The following is a 20578-nucleotide window of genomic DNA, read 5'->3' on the forward strand; positions in this document are numbered from 1 at the left end:
TCGCGAGCTGCGTATGTGCAGCAACGTCGCACGTCGCCGCCGCGGCACAGGACGAGCTGGATCGCAACGACGCGACGTCTCGAGCGGTAAGCGGAGTCGCGATTAACCGCGCACGTTGATATCCCATAGATTGTCCGCGATAGACTCGACGGCCGGCGCGTATCGGGCGACTCGTCCGGCCGCTTCGGTTGTTCCGCTCGGATCGACCGAGATCCATCGCGCAGGCAGTCGCGACAAGGCGACGCTGTTCTCGCGTACTTTTTCGGTATACCGTGCCCCGCGGATACGCGCATTTCAATCCTGACAGGACCTCTGGTGACTGTATTACAGCGTGAGACAACAATTGATCTTAATACGCGTGCATATGTGCCACCGATCGGCGGCGGGCGCGGGCGCGGGCGCGGGCGCAGAGCGTCGGTTCGGCGTGGCGCGTGAAGTTGGCCGCGCGTCATTCGAATTAACTCCGCCGCTTGGAATTCGTGCAACGGACGACGGGGCGGACGCGAGCATCGTCGAGCGCGTCGCGTCGCGGCTCCGTGGTGTTACCGTCGCCATTGCTCGTCGTTTTCTCGCCGAAAGTTACAAAGTGCGTGCGAATTGAGATCGGGAGTGCCGTGCAAAGTCGCGATCGTCGCGATCGTCGCATCGTTAGGTTAGGGCTAGGTTAGTCGCGCTGGATCACGGTTGAAATTACGTTTCGCGAGTGTATTGCGTGTATGTGTGTGTATGTATGTGTGTGTGTGTGTGTGCGACATTCAACGACGGATTCTGAGAGGAGGAGGAGGCCCGGGAGGGCATCAGGCGCCGGCGGAGCAACCCTTGGGTGAGCAATCTTTTGTTTATTCGTTGTTGTTTGTCGTTCGCAAAGTTGATTCAATTCCCACGATTGCATTTTCGGCATTAATGCCCAGTAATGCCGCAAATCTGTACAATGCCCAGTGGACATTATTTTATCTTATTTTATCTTTATAATGCCCAAACTAATGCTAGAAAAATGCCTAGTAATGCCCAGTAATGCCGCAAATCTGTATACAATGCCCAGTGAGCATTATTTTATCTTATTATCTTATTTTATCTTTATATAATGCCCAAACTAATGCTAGAAAAATGCCTAGTAATGCCCAGTAATGCCGCAAATCTGTACAATGCCCACTAATGCCCATTACTTTATCTTATTTATCTTGTTTGATTTTATTTAATCTTATTTTATCTTTATAATGCCCAAAGAAATGCCTAGTAATGCCCAGTAACGCCACAAATCTGTACACCGCAATACCATCTCGGACGGTTTCCCCCTCGCTTTTTCTCGTGTCGCGACATGCCTGGAATAATGTATTTTGCAAACGTTACGGTTCAGATAAAAATTACATTCTCATCTGTATCGAATTAAAAGATTTTTTTTTCGAAACCACGTAGTCTTTCTACGAAATATCTTTTGCGCGACGCGAGAATGAAATATTTGGCGTGCGCAAAAATCACCTTGCGAAATACCAATATTAATATTCGGCGACTGTTTTTAATTAATTACTCTTTTATTTTACAGATTAATTAATGCACTCCGCTGCTGCGCATCGTACCCTACCGGTGAGTCTTGATTAACTTGTATTAATTACCTATCATCCAGCTAATTAAACTTGTATTAATTAGCTATCATCTTAACTTTAAAATAATGAATCCACAAAAGAATGTTACACGTAAAAATAACGTTCTAAAAATCCGTTGCTTTGAGAGTAATTTAAAATCAGATTAATTATGCACGCACAAAACTCGTCTGTTCATTCTTTCTTTCAACGGAACGGACTTCGTATGTCTTGAAAAACGAAATGGCATTTACCGGGAAAAATGCCTCGATTGTATCAACGAGGCATGTATGATAGAATGTATTTTGGCTAAACCAAACAGAAATTCTAGTTAGCACGATAGGTCTCGATATTTCATAACCAGAAGTTGGCTAGACTTCACTACACATCTGGTAAATCCTAAAGGAATTCTGATTGGTCCATTTTCTAACAAACGACTGGTTGAATCTACCAGATTTGTTTTTCGTCGCAAGATTCGTTAGCATCGTCAAAACTTCGTAGACTTTATTCGCGAGCAAAGGCTGGACAAACGGACGACAGGGATCCCTGTCGCGTAAATGGCGTTGGTTTCGTGTCGGAAAGAAAAGGCGGAAGGTGACATTTTGAAATCGTGTATTTCCAGTACCAAATATCCAATACATTTCGTTCTTACAATTACATTGCGAAACTCAGCGAAGTTCGTAGTCGACGTTGCTGCGGTAAGAAAGTTTCTGTTTCAAGTCGAAAGCAGATGATTCTGTATAAATACGGTAGACACAAAATGATATGACGCGACTCGGACAAACAGCTGTTGTTCCGAAGGTATAAAATCACGCCGATTAAAAGACATCGGCACGAATGCCAATTAGCGAATCGTCGACTTGGCGAAGCCTATCGTGTCCCACACTCCGGAAGTGTGCGGCTGCATCGGTTTGCAAATACTTTATACGATCTACCGGCCGTTGAAAATCGGCGGATTAAACATGAAAGTATATCGATTAACGCATAATAATAATCCGTAAAGTACGCTGCTATAACTATATTACTATATCGTATTGCGATAGAGATACATCTAATGAGTTAATCTAACGTTACGAGCTAACGGGGGGGGGGGGGGGGGGCGATAGTCGAATGGACGAGTCAAAGGACCGAAAGGTTGCGATCGACTAACAACGTTTAACTTATGCCAATCTACTTGCGGTACGTGTGCGGCTTCTCTAATTCGTTACAAACTTCCTTCCCACCTCGAAACATCGCACACACAGCTCCCCTTTCTGCAGGAATCCTTAAATGCGACACTTAGGATGACTCATCGCACTTATATCGCTTTATTTGCTTGCCGTGTGTTCGGCGGGTAATTTTATCTTCGCGAAAGCGTCGAGTTCGCTCAACAGTTTTCTCGGACAGCAAGCGACCGAAAGTATTTCTAACGAATTAAATCGCGGGGCCGAGAGAAAGCTTTTCGTCCTCCCTTCAATTTCTATTAAGCTTCAACGCGGATATGTCGTCTTAAAGCTAATTGCAAAGGTATTCAATAAATATATTAGAGATTACAAATTTATAATAAATGGTATTCTTCGCTGAAGGTCACGAGTGACCGTCGAGCTTACGAAACGAGCTACTAATCAAGAACTGAAACGATGATGAGGCATCCTACGCTTTATTGGCAGCTATAACACGAGTATACAAATGTAAAACGAAGTTACTCCAACCGCGATAACACAGGCTGCTTGCTATCTCGCGGTTCTATCTGGTGCAAAATTCAAATGGGAGTGTCTTAAGGTAGCGAATGTTGAATCGTTGTACTACAATATAAACGCACAGCGCGAATGTTAGGATAGGCTCGCGATAATTTCTAAGTCTCGATAACGATTCGGGAACGATACGCATGTATGTATGTACGGGAACAATGCACTTTATATGTGGCCACTCCGTTGGAGTGAAGATTCGTTATCCTGAGTTTGGCGTCTCGATCAAGACTTACCCCGAGATTACGCGAATGCGACAGAATTGATGCAAGAAACAATATGTAAAAAGAAAGCAATTCCTCGCAAGTCGAGTGATTATCAATAGAGTTAGTTTCAAGTTAGCATACGTGTACAGCATTTTCTTAAACATACACAACTTTTACATTCGTAGACACCGTTACATTACGACACGCTACGTGGGAGACTGAAATGAAAACGAACGTCACAATTCTAGTTGCAAAATTCATTTATTTTGCTCTACGAACGCAGTCAGGATTCAGGGGGGGGAACAGAATTCGCTGATTAGCTCTGTACAACGCATACCTCTTGGGATTCATTGGTTATTCGGATAACATATATGGGGGGGAATCCGTCGACAGCGCGATTAAATGTAAACGAAAAAGTCAAACCAAACCGTACCACTCGTGTTTTCACAATCTAACGTACACACATGGATATCTGCGAGAACACCGCGAACAATGATAATCGTAACTTTCCCTCGAGGGAAGAACGTAATGCGATTCGTTGAAAGCGTAAGTGAGAGGAGATGGGGGAAATGCGACGGGCTCGTAGGAACAATTGAGGAGTGGAAATCAAATATCGACCGAGTCCAAGTGCAAGGACGATGATCCGCGTGTTATAAAAAAGAATCCTTGGAGCAATTATTAATTTATGTCTTCAGATATATAGAATGTTAAATGATAATTTATCAGAATCTCGAGAAAAGTTTAAACTTGAGCCGCCCCATTGGCGCAGTCGCTGTAAATTAAGAAGCTCGCTTTAACTTTACATTCAAAATATTTTCACATCACGTTGTATTATTCAAACTGCACAGATGGCACGATTGTTCTTGCTTAAAATAAATACGCCGTATTCAAACAAGCTTTTCGTATACATGCATACAATTGGACGATTAATCTAATAAATTAACAAGGGATACACGCGCAAAAGAATTTTACGAAGGGAAAAGTTTGAAATTCAATAGAAAAATGTCGATATCCGACTTCCACTCTTCCCCCCTCGGGGATATCTAGCCTTAAGAGTTAGAAAGTATCGATCAAGTCCTTACGTCTCTCCTACAATTATATTGATGTGTTACAGATAATATAGCCAATGAATTACAAACAATAATATCGCTAATGAATACGATGAGGTTACTCCTGTTCTACGTTGGATTTTTGTTTTCTCTGTTCGATCGTCTCGTACAATTTCGACGCTTCGGAAAGGCGGGGGCGGTTTCCCGTGAGTTTACGATCGTAAAGGCGCGATGTTGCAGGATCATCGTTTTCTACCTCTCGCCAGAGGTGGTAAATCTATCGCTAAGTCACGAAACTATAAAACCGCACGCGTCGTCGCCTCAGAACGGCACGCAATCCCGAATCTTAGTAGTATTGCAGAGATTGATCAGAGTTTCAGTCGAGCCATTTTCGTACAATGAACAACGAGGCAGTGTTACGTCAAGTCTTTTGCTCATTCGTGGGCTTTTTGTAGAGTTAAAAAATTGTTGAATGCGTTCGGGCCTCCGTCTTGAATGTTAAAAAAAGAGATGCCGCGATTCCGGAAGAATTTTGCAATGTCGCGAGTCGCGTTTATAAGATGTACGATTTTAGGATTTATTCACATTTTCATGACGTTGAATATAATTTTTTTTAATAGTCTTCCTTTTCCAAAGGTAAAAGTAAAATCGTGATCGTCTCAGAGTCTCTCAATATTGAAAATTACAGAATAACGTGTACAATAATTGGTATTTTCACGTGAATTTTCCCCGAATAAATTCGAGACTCGGTCGTCAAAATAATATTAGCTCGCTTTACATCTTTTCCGAGATAAATCAGGCCCGAATGCAACAGCGCTGAACTTTGGGAGTCGCTTCCCCGAGTTGAAATATCGTTAGCCAACAAATTGGGCCTCGACGCATTCCGTGCTATTCGGGGAACTCGGTAAATCAGTTCAACTATCGTTGGGATTAACACGCGCCCAATGCCGTACGGACTTGAATAAACTTTCGTCCAATTACAAATTGTACATTCCGAGATCGCAAGACAAACACGTTTTCAGCAGCACACGCAAATATCTAAATTCAGTCGTGTATTAATAAAACGATCGCCATGGCATTGAGGACGTTTAAAGATTACGATAATCTACGTAATTGAGCGTGGGCTCGTGCACGAGCGTGCGATCGAGATGCGCGCTTCGGCCTGCCCGACTATCGACGCAAAACGGTAGTATGAATGATATGGAGGTGATGATTCGGGCGATGTCGTGAAAGTCAGCCGGGACGGGGCCTCGGGCGCATCTCCGCCTCACCCTCGAGTTCACCATCGTCGTGAATCCGTGGCAGTTTTTTGCTTTTTGCTTTCGGCGCGCGATATTAATCGTCGTGCGACAAACGGGAAGCATCCGAGAGACTCGCGCGCATTCCGTGCGTTTCTCTCCCTGCTGCTGTTTGATTTCCCGGTCAACCCGCGCGATTACGGGACACAACGCCTGCCGGTGTCGTTATTTCAAGATCGAGTTATTTCAGAATTAAAAACGCGTGCACGTTCGACGGCGCGGATAAGTGGGTCTCGGGGCCACCTGTGCCGCGCCGTCGTACGTTTACATGTGAAAGAAACGACTCGATCGCTGAACTTGGGACTGTCGGCGCCTCGGTGGAACGCGGTGGAAAGCGCGAAGAGCTCCGTATGCTTCGAGATGCGAGTGACACATGTAACGGCGGGAATACAATACAATCTGTCGCAACCGTATCGAGCGCCTCTTCGGGGGGGGACGACTTATAAATAAAATATGCGAGGTCCGTCAAGAGTATACACCGTAAAATATCAAACCGCGCTCGTTCTCCGTGCCCGCTTCTGTCGCACACGCTGGCGCGAACGTACCGAGACGCACGTGGCACCCACGTTTACTTCCGGTCTCATCGCGTATCTCCCTAGTCGGCGAACGTAATATGTAGAGCAAACAACGCGAAATCGTCTATCGATCTATAGAAGTCTCCGCCACTTCTCACCCTCTCCTCGCTTGACTTCGACTAGACACGCGGACATCCTAAGTCTGAAATGAAGAAGAAAAAAAAACAGAGAGAGAGAGAAAAAATATAACCGCAACGGAATATCACACCCGACGAGGACGAACGCTACTGATAACAACGAATCGTTTCGAGCACAACCTATGTCTAGTAATATTCTTAAATCACAGTCAATTTAACAGGAATGGAGCATAATGAGCAGCGGTGAAAGTAATCGGTAATCGATTCTCCGCCGAGAGCGCGATCCCACTCTAACCGCTCATCATTATTTTTCTTAGTATTGTTTCCATACGCGTTTTCCTTTTAAAAACCATGTTGAGCATCACAAAACTGAGCGACAGTCTACACGTAATATAGCCGCATTATCGCTTGGCACGTAATCCACGCGGACGGCTGACGCAGGGGTAGCCTTGCCCAGCGCTCTATCTATAGTGATTTCACGTGAAAGCACACGGGAAGTGCACACCAAAAGCTACCGCGTGTAAAATTATAAAAGCACGAACATTGTGACCGATAAGGTAATTTCGTGTGTACCACATTTTTGCGATATCACGTGTTTACATATACAAAGTATATAACGTATACATGTTGTACATATAAGCTCTAATATTTATATGTATTAATATCTGGTATAAGCAATTATATATGTATATATAAACACAGTGATACATAAGATATATAATATATATGTGTATGTATGACGTTATCAGTGAAAGTGCACATGTTTTGCATTTTACACTTGGATACTTGGGTATGTTTCGTGTGTAGCAGCTTTTAGGGTACATTAGTGCAGGCGATTAAACTTGCCATTAGATTAACTGCAAAGCGATAATATAAACGTATTCCGCGTGTGTAGACTTTGTAACGCAATATTAATTTATTAGGAATGACAGAGTAAATCTACGAATCGATATGCTCTTCCGCGAGTGTTTAAATTACACGGTTAAATGTAGAAGAGAGTGGATCCAATTGGCTACGTAACCCCTTGAAATTGCGCGATCACCGGGCCGGTTCGTTCAAATAACCGTATAGAGCCATTCACCTCTAAAACTAAGCAGCTGCGAGCTGAATCGCGAGACTACAGAATATTTAAAAGCTAAAGTGCACTCTTCTTAGGCTCTTTGATGAACGTTTCGCGACATCAGCTAGTTTCTTAACGGTTCCGCATTGCGGTATTTGTTGCGAGGCAAGTTACATTACGCGAATCATATTAGGCGGACAAAACGAGGGCAGAAAGCGATATCGATGCAAAAAGTCCTAGTCTTAAAAAATTTTTCCTTTATAATCTTACATATAACAAAAACGCAAGCAAACTAACGTAATTGAGTCAAGTTTCATTGTGCGACGTATCTACAATTATTTAGCCGAGATGCACCGTTTTATCAATTCGCAAAGTTAAATATGCTGTGCGCAACGAAGGTCTATCGTATAATCTACAAGACGACGCGACTGTTAAAGGCTGTAATCAATACAGTCTTAAAATAATTATCCTTAGTCAGTTTCGCGGTTGCAGCAGTAAAATAAAACATCGACCAGATCTCGTAAAGTTGATTTGTAAAATTATCGAGAGACGGAGAACGTTGAAGAAAAAAAAGAAACGAAACGAGTGAAGCGTGGTCTCACGCCGTGAAATTCATTTGGCACAGATACAATCGATATTTTAACGTACTGCAACTCTATTGAAATTACCTATCCTATCAGTTTTTTTTTTCATGTATAGTCGTTCTGTTCAGACGGTATAAAAAAGATACACACACGTGTCGAGTAATATTAGGAACAAAAAGCCCCACGAGAATCGTAAGAGTAGTAGTGACTGTTCACAGCGGATGACACTGCGTTCGGTTTCATCACTTTCAGATCGTGTGAAATTACAGTTAAAAAAAAAACAAACATTTGCAACTTCAACTATATTCATGGTCTTTCCTCGTGTAAACGTTGTCGCAGTAGTCTAAAGTCAAAGAGTCAACCATGAGGGAATCGACGATAAAAGCTGACTTTACGCCGATTAACGCATAAACGGCAACGATACAAGTAGAAGTTGGTCGTCAAGAAAAGTGAGATGTAGTAACGTCTAAAGAAAGAAAAAAAAACCCAAGTCTGAAGTGTCTTTCCATACCATACTATTTTCTTTCTGTGCCTCTCTCTCTCTCTCTCTCTCTCGTTATAGAGCCGCCGAAACAAACGGTAGTTTCACGAGCTGCATCTTAAAGTAGCGCGTTACATTTTTTTTTGACATAGTACGATTTACATAAAGTATACGTGTGGGATCAATTAATATCAGTTTATACCTGCGAATAAGTACTTGTGGATTGGGGTTATGCATGAAGGGCTCCTTAAAACTGTATATAAGAACAAAGTTAAGACGTCGCCGCTACGACTACGGGAGGAACAACGTCGGATTCGCCGGCACCGTCGGCCACGGCGGAGTCGACGACTTTTTTAACTTTTATGGACTCCGCACTACTTTCCGACAAACTCTCGGGCTCACCGTTCTGCGCCACGGCCGCGTCCTCGTTCGTCGCCTCCTTCGACGGCCCCTCATTCAGTCCGTTGCTATGTAACTTGTCGTCCAACACTGGCACATCCGTATTCCCGTTTTGCGTGGTTCCGTTGAGTTTTTGCTTTTCCGAATCCACTGTATTCTTGTCCTTCGTGTCCACTACATTCCCTTCTTTCACTGTCTCCTCTTCTTTTATTGTCTCCTGCTGCGCGGCCTCGTTCTCGCGTTTCTCAGCGTCGGTCGTTTTCGTTTCCACTGTCTGGGCTACCTTCTCATCGACCTTTTCAGATTCCGCGGTTACTTCCGAACTCTTCCCTGCGTCAGTTGACGCCGTTGCTTCTTTCCTCACGTCAGTAGCCGCTGCTTCCGCCTCCGTGACCGTTTTCTCCGCGGCTGTTTCTGCGGCCTCCCCGTTTTCCGTGACATCGGTCGTCTCCACTTTCGTTACCTCTTGCTCGCTCTTCGCTAAAACATTCTCGCTCTCGCCCGAAGTAATCTTCGAGTCCTCCTTCACCTCGTCTGTTTTCACGGCCGAGCATTCTTCCGATTTGTTCGCTGCATTCTTGTCGCAAGTTTGCGACCCACTGCCGTCTGCTTTCTCGTCACTTTCAATCGTTTGAATTTTCTCGACACCCTCAGCCGGCACATCCTTGTCTGCAGAATCCTCGACCTTTTTCTCGGAAGACGCGGCAGTGGTCTCGGACTTTGACGCGGACTCTGGTACGGACACGTCCATAGAGTCATCGGCAGTGATTTCAGTCGCGATTGCGTCTAAAGTCTCCTCAGTCTTCTCCGCCGCGGCGCCTTTGTCGTTGTCTTTTGGCGCAGCGTCATCGTTCGCGGTGCATTTGGCACTTTCAGAGGAGCCTGCGTCCTCACTCGTATCCTTAGATTTGGCATCAGATTCCTTCACCTCCTGCTCGGCATTTGAAACATCTTTCTCAACCGCCGTTGACTCTTTCGCTTGTCCTAAAGAAACCGAGGCGTCTTTCGACGGCTGATCCTTGGCGCATTCCCTTCCTGCCGGTTCAATTACTTCTTTCGCGTCGTCCTTCTCAACTTTCTTATCGCTGACATCGGACATCTCTACGTCCTCGGAAGTGTCCATTGGCTCACCAACGGCAGCCGTACCTTCGTCAACCTTGTCATCTGCCGTCTCTAATTTTTGCCGTTTCGCAGATGTCTGAAACGTCAAGTCCAAGAAGGACTTGACGGTTGTATACGCAACTTTTTCCTCGTCAGTTAGTGCAGCATTACCCTCGCGTACTACGATCACTGTTGACAAACCTGCTTCCTTGGCGGCTGCAGCTTCTGTTATCGATTGAAGGAAGAAGAGAGTGAGCGAAGAAAGGACATTTCGCAAGTCGTCGTTGAAATGTGACATAGAAAATCTGACTGCTCAACTTAAATCGATATCTTCTCTCTCCCGTTCGAAGAGAGAAGGAATGTACGAACCTTTTACGACATCAGTGAGAAAAATCACATCGGACGGTTTCTCGCCGATTTTACTTAATATGTTTTTATAGCTGTCGCTTTCTTGCTTCGCGCCTACTTCTGTGTCGAAGAAACCACTGAAATACTAAAAGGGAGAAAATGGTTTATACAAACGTCGCCAAGATGCTTACGATATTTACGATAGGATATACAAGTTTTGCAACGTAATGCATTATCGCCGAGTACCTTAAGCAAATCGCCGTGTACGGAATATCCGAAAAGGAGCTTCTGCGCCTCGACGCTGCCGCTTGAGTAGACGTATATCTTTTTGCCGTTGCTTGTCCAGGATTCTAATGCTTTAGGAACATCTTCGTAAACGCTAAACAAGACACACTCTATTGAAGCATGACGTTAAGACTAGCTTAAATTCTTTCAATTTTCTCACATTTTATAGTCCACGTTTCTTATTGAATCACGACCATTTTCATCATCAAAGAGTGAGGACAAGTGTCCACGGGCAAATGGCTCCATTTTTTCCGCTCTCGATTTTGGTCGCAAAGTAGGCACCAAACGAAAGGACTCGTCAAGCTAACAGTTAGTCCCAGCGTGTACCTATTTAACGTTCCAGAGATATCGGACGCCAAAGATGTCATTAGCATCGACCATTGGGAAAACCTTTTTAGTCGACTCCAGCTCGGATCCATCGAACAGTGCATCCGCTTGGCCAAGAGCCTTCGGTTGCAGATCATTTTGGCAAAGCGAACACGTCAGTGACAGAAGGGATGTCTTTTTGTTCGGAAAGGTATTGGTTTGGGAATTTTTTCGAGCCCGATATCTCTGGAACGTTAAACAGGTGCACTCTGAGACCGACGTATCTGCGATCATCTTGGCGAGACCTTTCGCTTGGTACCTACTTTGTCACCAGGATCGAATGCGAAGAAAGTGGAGCCGACCTTGTTCTCACTCTTTAACTCGCGAGTGCCATTCTAAAGAACCCTTAACTACACTGGTGGGGTGATTAAATATATTTGTACAATTACATAATTACGCAAATATTTCTCACGTGGCGCGAGCGACGTTACCGTAGCTTCATGTAGACCGCGGTTCACTTGATGCTGCGAACGCTTCCAGTGTTCTACTTCTGCTTCTTTGTTGGTTAAAAGGAAGGAGAAAAAGAACGTTGCGATGCATCGAGTGAACCGCAGCCCTTTTCTCAGCGCTGGACCGTATCTCTACGAAACTAGCCCGCGGGGTAGTTTCGTAGTTATGTAGGCCAGATCTCGCCAGTGTAGTCGAGGGTTAAAATCGAGGGTCGACGTTATTTGCAAAACTACGTTCGGCGTAGTAAAGGTAGTTGTCAACGCATCCGACGGCCGGGCTGCGAAGCATTCGCGGGTTAAAATTAAAGAATACAGAATTCGCGTTTACGTACGCAGTAAAAAAAAAGAAGAGATCTCACATGAAGAGTGAATAATAAATGAAACGTGACTGAAGTGAGCCCAAGTGCTACTGTTCATCTCACTATTTGTGACGGTTGTACGGTGGTTTGCGCAATTGTTTTGCGTACGTATCGAATAGGTGTCTCGACATTTTCATCTAAATGCACGATGCCATTCGTGTAGACGGCTGATCTTATATGCGGCAGACTTGTGGGGATTTCGCAAGGGCAGTACGGCGCGCACGTGGAATGAATCTAATCGTCCGATACGAAAGAAGATGGAGTAACTTACTGTCCTTTAATAACTTTGGCAATCTTATACGCATCACGCAACATGTGTCCTTGCAGTTGCTTTAGTGCGCCCGTCTTACGATCGTTATCCATTTGCCAGAAAACATTTTTCAAAAGCGAGTCTTTCTCCTCCTCGGGCTTATCGCCGGCAATCGCTACAAAGCCGTCTATCTTATCTTCCTCGTCCTTTTTTGCCTAAAAAAAAGGACGCATTGATGAACCATTGGCGACCGACACGGAATCGGCGAAGGGAACGTTTGAGAGAAATGGGACGTTACAAATATTTATCTCGAAACGTTTGTAGTGGAAGTTCTTAAAACGATCAGAGGGAAGTCGCCTATTATGCGACAAGCTCCTAATATGAGAGAGCAGGGTTTTTGCCAAGCAGGCACCATCTGTTGGTTCCGTCGTGAATTCGTTGCCCTTCGAGTGCAGTCTGTTTGGTGGAAAATTTATTGTTAGATCGCGTGATCGTTGTGATTAAATTTTCACATTGAAAATCTGCTATCTCATACTGGAAGCCTATCTCGTAATAGAGGACTCTCCTGTGAACAGTACAAGGAAACAGATGTGCTGCTGACCATACGTGCACATGAAATAAAATCTGGAGGATGGGATGCAGAATTTAATACAAAAGATACGTCTCTACAAATCAATTGTGCTCGTGCTAGGCTGAAGATTTTAACACTGTCGGGGGGACGAGAGGGGGGGGGGGAAGAAGGGAGTAAAGTTTATTATCCGCACGAGACGGCGGCTAACAGAAGATCTTCCCGCGTACTTGTCCGATCTTGACTATTTTGAAACAAAGGACTTTACCCTGGAACCTGACGGATCAATCGGTCCCTCTTTCACTCGCGTCGCAAATAAAACTTGTCCCTCGCGTTGCGTTCGGTTGAAAACGTGGAATTGTGCGTGAGGGAGCGGAAGGAGGACTCGGGGTACAATGGGATACAAATTTCTGGCGCACATATTTCTCTCATTCGACTTGGAACAAAGGCGAACGTCATATCCGACCGTTTTCCTCCCCGTATTTACCTGCTCCTCCTACTGGTCAATGTCTCGTATTTACCTGTTCCTTCAGCTTGCCGTAGTCCTGCTTGAACTCCTCGTCCTCCCACTTGGTCTCGATGTAGTCTTTCAGAGTCTGGCGCACGTAGGGAAAGAGGGTCTCCTGCAAGAGAAACAGGTCGCGTTCGTAAGACCGAGACACGCGGCCGCCAGCGCCGGGAAAATCGCGCGCGCGCGCGCACGCACGCGGGCGCGCGTATGCGTGTGCGTGCGTCCCGTTGTTTTCCCGTCGGCGTTCCGCGCGGCGTCTCGGCGCGTCGCGTCAATATACATGCCGGCGCCGACGACCGACGTCTATAAAAAGACCGTAGCATTTGTTTTTTAAGCCAGCGTCTTCGGCGGCTCCTCCTCGGCCGTCCGTCGCTCGGAGCCTGGAGCCCCGAGCGCCGCGGGCTCGGGCCCTCCGACCGCGAGAGCGGGTCGCCTTAGCTCGCGAAATCTCTCGGTCTCGCAAACACGGTGGCGGCGGCGGCGGCGGCGGCCGGCGACGGGCGGCGGGCGGCGGGTGGCGGGCGGCGGTGGCGGCGGCGGTTCACGGTCGGCCGAAAACTCGCGATTCGAGCCGGCACACCGCCCCGACGCGAGGACAATAACCCGGCGTAGAGTTCGACCGCGCGCGACGACACGGCGAGGAGAGAAGACGCGAGACGTCCTCTCGCCCGACACCCGGACGACTTCGCGGGGGACGGAAACGGGGAGGGAGGGGAGTTCGGCGAGGAAAGATGAAACGCCGCCCGCGGGGTAGACCTCGACGGGGAAAGAGCCGGGCGCCGCTCCCGAGAGGCGACGCGTCGCAAGAGACAACGACCCGGCGCCGCGGCCCTCGATCCCGAGGCGAGGACGCGAGGCGTTCTTTGCTGCTCTCGCGCGGCCCCTCGCCGGCCTCCATTTACCTTGACGAAGCCGATGCTCGTGGTGGTGCCCTCGATGTCGACGAGCACCGTCCTCGCGAGCGAGACCTCGTCCTGTTCCTGGCTGCGCTTTTCCCCGGCCATTTCCACAAACCGACTCGCCCACGACCGTAGGATTAATAATCGGCGGTATCTATATATATATATGTGTGTGTAGGCTCCCCCTCGGTTAGGTTCACTGGCTGTGTGCGTGTGTGTCGGCGACGACGCGTTCTCGTTGGGAGCCGGCGAACGAATTCGCTGCTGGCCGTGCGCCAATGTACGCCGCCGCGCCGGTATATGCGTGCGAACTCGCGCGGTCCCCCTCTGCTCGCAGCCCGCGCCCTGCCGTACCCAGTAACCACGTCCGTACCCAGGCGTCCCGGGTGCCCGGATTTTCCCTCGACCACGACCTCTCGCGGAGCGGGAAGAATTGCCTCGAGTGCCCTCGAATGGCCTGGAAGGCCCTTTTTCTTCGCCGGTAAACAAATGACCGGAAGAAAGATTTTTTTTCCCTCGATCCGACTGGCGATAAATTCTTTGTCCCACGACGTTTCGACCATGGGGTCTCGGTCCTTTTCGAGCGTAACGGTCGCATGACTACGCCGTCGGCGTGTCGCGCGTCAAGAAAACGCGGTCGAATTTCGTACTAGGAAACGCGGGGCAGTTAGACTAGTTTCTACTTTGAGCCCGGTCAGCAAAGTGTTAACAGATTGGCGTCAGAAACCCACACCAAGGCCATAGCCATCCGCGTCCACATTTGGCTTTAGTTTTGGCCGAGCAGGTTCGGTTACGTGAGCAGATTTTGTTGTATTTATGTCTGACATGTCGGCCAACGTTCAAATACATCGGTTCCTGTATACAATCTGCAGTGTCTCTGCCTTGAAAATTTGTACTGGGCATTTGGCTACCTGGGTAGCTCTTACTTTCTTATACGTAAGACTTATTCAACCTGTGAATGTCGACAAAGAGCGCGTCCAGCTACACCTTGATCCTCTCGGGGCAGATTGTTCCAACCTCCTGACAAGTTAACTAATAGTTAAATCGTACGCCTTCGTTTGTAAAATTAAAAAAGACAGACATATAACTTGACCATTAGCTCGCCAAAGGGTTGGAACGTCGGTCAACACTTTGCTACCTTCCACCTCGCTTCTATCTCCAACAAGGATTCCGCGCGTCGTCGGGCGGGAGAGGCGCGATTTTCGGGGAAGGAAAATTACAGGCCGCGCGGCCAGGGGTTCCGCGGCGAGTCGCGACGACTCTGCCGTCTCGAATACAAAACCGCGGGGGCCCGTGTCGGCGCGCGTAGACACTCGCGATCGCGCGGCGGTGTGAGTGTGCGCGCCGCGAATCGCTCGTTCCACCTCGGGGTCGCCGTCCAATGAGCGGCCGCGGCCGTCGCGAGTCGGCGTGCGCGCGACCCTCCCGCCGTCGCGAGGATCCCCGCGGCCACCGGCGGCGGAGGATCCTCGAGGAGAATCATCCACCCTGGGTCGAGTCTCGGTCGCGGCGGCGCGAGGAAAAATCGACGTCGTCCCCGTCGCCGGCCGTGTCGGCGAAAACGATCCTCCGGCCGATTCCCGGCTTCGACCCGCTCGAGTATCGACTCGCTGGCGAGCCTCCCTCTGTCCCTCTCTCTCTCTTTCTCTCGATATCACTCCGCGAGAAAGTAGTCCCGTCGCGGTGTTGTTTTTTCGCACGTTGATTTTTGATGGGCGACACGTGACTCGCGACGGCCAGCGTTTCTCTCTCGAGATTCCCCCGGCCCGAGATGGACGTCTCGCCGTCGCGGCCGCGCGATCGAGGACCCGTCCTGATCGCGCGGTCGGGCGCGGGCGATCACCTGATTTTTTTTCCACCAGCGCTGCGTCCATTTAAATCTCTGCGTGACGCGCGCACGGTAGTAGCCATTTAAATTTGAATAAGGACGATCACGCGCTGCCTCGTCATCCCGGCGACGTATCGATGTAGGCTGTCGATGGCACAGGGACGATCTGTCTACGAATCAAATGAAGGGACTCGTATTTAGTCGTAAATGAACGGCGCGGCATATTTATCTCGTGTCCAAGAGATCGGAGCTTCGTATTCTTCTTTTAAAGATACCGATGCAAATGGTGTCTGCATTGTTTCCCGAAAAAATAACGAGTGCGTCTAGTATTTGTATCTAAAATGAAGGGAATTCACAAGAAATGTAACCGTATCTGTTTCTCCGTACTGAACAAATTGAAGATTTACCTGGTGTCTTCGATGAGTAAAAGCCAAGACGCTCTGTAAAAGACTGAGAGATACGTTATGGATATTCTCACACAAATATATTTTACACTTGCATAGCTAGAAAATAACATACTTATTCGTATAACGTACAGTGACAGATATTACAATGGGAACGTACAATCTAAAACCATTAACATTAACACAGTGATGAATGTATGTATAAAAGCATTATAACCAAGTATCATATTATACGAAAATCGTGCGCCATTTATGTATAATATGTATAAACGCAAACTATTTTCGTTATAGAAGTCATGTCCATTTAATAGATTGCACTTGCACTGAGAAAAAAAGTTGTTGATATTACTAAATGTTTAATTGCCAGTATTTCTTTAATTCAAACATATATATATATTTTTTTAAATTAACAAATATTTGTTTGACAGCCCGTGACCGCAGCATATAGTTGAATTAAGAAATATTTTCTTGATTCAACACCCTTTTTCTCAGTGTACGATCTAGAATTGTAAAAATTGCTTCGTGCATATATTATACGTATGAAATAATGCACAACATCGATATATTATTTCATCTGATACATTTCCGCGAGCGCTCTTACGTCCCGTACATCTAACTGCGTCATCTCCGCGGCATTACGTGGATTCCAATTTGTTTAATTTCTCGCCGAGATGCGCGTTCAAGTGAATTCTGATTTCCTGCGTGTCGCCGCACTTCTCCCCGCATTCCGGGCACTCGGTCTCGTTGTCCCCGTGCGCCTTCTTGCGGTGGTTCGAGCGGCTGCCGTAGCTGGCGAACGTCATGTCGCAATCCGCGCACTGGTAGGGCCGGTCGCTCGTGTGAATGCGGCAATGAACGTCCCTGACGTCTTTCTGCCTGAAGCTCTTGTTGCAGTACTCGCAGGTGTACAGCTTTCCGTGCAGCAACACGTGATGGTAGAGGGTTTTCATGTCCGCGAACATGACGTTGCACTGCGCGCACTTGTACCGCTTCTCGCTGCTGTGCTTGCTCTTGATGTGATTGATGAGCATCTGCTTGATCTTGAACTCGGTCTTGCATATGTCGCACTGGAAGACACGCGGCATAATCCTACCCTCGTGCACCTTCTCCTTGTGCGCCTTGAGCGACATTTGATGGCTGAACTTCTCCTGGCACTCGTTACACTCGTACAGCGGTTTCTGATTGAGTATCAGGGGGTCCTGGCGGTCCAGCTGATGGGTCCCGGTCATGTGGTGCTTCAGCATGCGGTAGGTCGGCAGATCGCTGCGGCACACGGGGCACGTGAATATACGCGGGAGCGATATGTTCTTGTCCTTCTTCCAGTGCTTCTCCAGGTGCTCGTTGAGATTCTGCTTCTTGATGAACGCCTTGCCGCATATCTCGCAGGTGTGGCGGGTGGGTACGTGCGACTTCTTGTGGAACTTGAGCGAGTGCGTGGTCATGCAGCGCAGGCCGCATATCTCGCACTGATACGGCTTCTCGCCCGTGTGCTTCCGCTGGTGCTCCCGCAGTCGCGTCTTTAGCTGAAACGACTTGCCGCACACCTCGCAGATGTGCGGCCTCGCCCCCTTGTGCACGAACAGGTAGTGCTCGTACAGCGAGTTCTCACCGCTGAAGTCCTTGCCGCACGTGCTGCAGACGAACTCGTCCATGTTCTCGTTGTGCCGCATCTCGTGGAACTCGAGCCTCTCCCGGCGCATAAAGTGCTTGCGGCACTTGAAGCAGTGGTACTGTCGCTGCGCTATCGCCTTCGTATTCGCTTCCCCGTCGACTGTCGGACTCGCGCTCGCGTCCTCGCAGAAGGCGCACATCGCCGGATCGTTGACGGCATTGGGATCCACGTGCTTTATCGCTTTCTTGCAGACGGTGCACTTTCGTCTCTGCCTCGTAGCCTTCTGATTGCTATCCTTGTCCGCGTCGACGCTCGGCGTCTCTTTGTAACCCGAGTGCCCGTGTTTCCTCTGATGCTCCTTCAAAGTCGGCTTCTTCGCGAACGCCCTGTCGCAGTCCGCGCAAACGTACCGCACCGGGCTCTCGTGCACGTGGCTGTAGTGATCCCACAGCAAGCTCTCATTCCTCGTCTCTTTGTCGCATATCCAACAAACAAATTTATCCATCTTGTTCAACCTGTGCCTCTCCATGTGAAACTTGTACTTGGTCTGCGAGATGTAACGGGCTCCGCACAAGTTGCACACCGGTTTTACGCGACTGTTTGGATTATCGGCGCCATTCGCACCGTCCCTGCATTCTCCTTCCACGTCAGCCTCCACGTCACCGTACGCCGCGACATTGTGTCCCGATTCGATCGTTATCAAGCCAGCCACACTGGACCTGTCGTAATCGCTGCTCAATTCATCTTGCTCCTTGACGTCTAAATTTGTCCCCGATGTCTCCAACTTGGTAAAATTCTTGTCTCTCTCCACCGTATATTCCACATCGTTCTCCTCATTACCTATCTTCTCGTCGAGATATTCTATGCCGTTGCTCATCGTCTGGAATGTCGTCGAGTCAGTCACGCTCGATCTGTCGCAATCGCTGTTCAATTCGTCGGCGTCCTGCTCCGTTACACCCAATCTTGCCTCTAATTTTCGCAGCTTGGCAGGACTAACAGATACTTTGGTAGAAACGTTTCTCTGAAACTTCCTCTTTTTGCCCTTCTTCGACTCGTACGGGTCTGCATAGTTGGTGTCATTTTGCGAGCTGCTGTGCAATCCATTGACATTCTGTCTGTTGTCGACGACATCGAAATTCAATTCGCATCCATCGCTTTCCGTATTTGATTTCTGCGCGCAGACACTGGCGAGCTCCACTATGTCTCTAGGCACCTGACCCTTTTCTCCCGCCAGCTTCTCCAGTTTGTCCACGGCGGCCAGTGAAATTTCAAACGCGTCGCTGCCTTCTGAATTGCTCGTCAGTAAGAGTATCAGGTCTTTGTGGCAACTCGGACAGGTGTATATCATGTCGCTGTGCATCTTGGAAATTACCACGTTCTGCAATCTCTCGTTCCTGTTGACTTCGAGGAAAGAGACGGTCTCTGTCTCGCTCTCCTTCGAGCACGCCAGTATACTTTGAATGAAATCATAATGACTGACCACCTTGTTGTAACAGTCCAAACATATAGATTTCGAGCGATCGTCTTGCGAGACCTGTAAAAAATTCATAGTAGCGACGCACACTTGTTTACAGCAGGGCCTCGTTTCACCAGCGTCGCGTAACTTTAAGCTCGGCTTAATTCGGTCTTCGTTTCTTTCTGTTACTTCAGAAAGAGACAGGCGTGAATTGAACTAAGATTAAATGGCATTCGGTGAAACCGGGCCTGACTAAGATCCTAGCTTCATTCATTCTTTGTCTCTTTCCGATTGTTACTTCAGAAAGGGACAAACGTGAATTAAACTAAGCTGAAAGTTAAACAAGGCTTGGTGAAACCGGGCCCGACTAACTGGCATACCTTAATTGGCAAAGTCTCGTTTATCATCTGCGCCACATTGGTCACTTCATCGAATATATGCCTCAAATACTCAAATTCGGACTTGATGCCGCACAGGCGGCACGTGTCGTATTTCATTTTGACAATTGTTTGTGGAAACCTCTTCGACGCGTTCTTACAAGTAATCTCTCATCTTCGTTCTCATACTAGCGCCAATAGACTTCCTCGGGAATACGACCTGCAGTGTGTGAAAGAGAGAGAGAGAGAGAGAGAGAGGAGAGAGAAATGACTTGAGAATTTGACGTAAAATAGAATCTTGTTAATTACAGCTGTAAGAGAAGACGTAATTATCTTGGATCGTTTACGTGTACAATCTCTTGCGAAGTGATTTCGTAGTCAAAATGCAAGTTGTAACGAATGTCGGTCTGTCAGCTTTCACACGTACCAGTTTTCACACGTGTGGCTCAGGCGCATTATAGACTCCGTAAAATACATTCCGGGGAACGAAAATCGCTCGTTAAAATTTTAACGCGCCTCGAGTCGCTATTAGCGACGTACTGTCTTTTTTCTTTAATATCGAAGCGGCCAATGGTCGCATAGGTTAGAACTACGCGCATTAAGTATCTGGAGCATCTAGGAAGCACGCGCCGCGTTCTTTATCTTATTATCTTTTGGATACGCCATCTGCGGTCGGCAACAAGATTCGGAGCTGGACATTGGACAGTCGAGGCCCACGTGACAGTGAAA

At 47.6% G+C, this 20578-nt stretch overlaps 2 protein-coding genes across 3 annotated transcripts; both read right to left on the reverse strand.

Annotated features, from left to right (window-relative positions):
* Positions 1-2175: 2175 nt before the first annotated feature.
* On the reverse strand, positions 2176-15520 carry LOC105567711 (enolase-phosphatase E1). Its single transcript, XM_012022791.1, has 6 exons — positions 14176-15520; positions 13284-13385; positions 12216-12409; positions 10732-10864; positions 10507-10630; positions 2176-10362 (listed from the first exon to the last, which is right to left on the reverse strand). Exons 1-6 carry the CDS (start codon positions 14275-14277, stop codon positions 8909-8911), a joined length of 2109 nt encoding a protein of 702 aa, XP_011878181.1. The 5' UTR covers positions 14278-15520; the 3' UTR covers positions 2176-8908.
* Positions 15521-16462: 942 nt separating this feature from the next.
* Positions 16463-20487, reverse strand: LOC105567712 (zinc finger protein 420-like). 2 transcript variants are annotated; one of them, XM_012022793.1, is made up of 3 exons: positions 20277-20487; positions 19853-20069; positions 16463-19550 (listed from the first exon to the last, which is right to left on the reverse strand). In XM_012022793.1, exons 2-3 carry the CDS (start codon positions 19967-19969, stop codon positions 17040-17042), a joined length of 2628 nt encoding a protein of 875 aa, XP_011878183.1. In that variant the 5' UTR covers positions 19970-20069; positions 20277-20487; the 3' UTR covers positions 16463-17039. The 2 variants fall into 2 exon arrangements, with proteins under 2 accessions (XP_011878183.1, XP_011878182.1); XM_012022792.1 differs by having other exon boundaries at positions 20159-20487.
* Positions 20488-20578: the final 91 nt, after the last annotated feature.

This window comes from Vollenhovia emeryi, unplaced genomic scaffold (genome assembly GCF_000949405.1).
Source record: "Vollenhovia emeryi isolate VEMERY1.0 unplaced genomic scaffold, V.emery_V1.0 DF939135.1, whole genome shotgun sequence".
Classification (NCBI taxonomy): Eukaryota; Metazoa; Arthropoda; class Insecta; order Hymenoptera; family Formicidae; genus Vollenhovia; species Vollenhovia emeryi.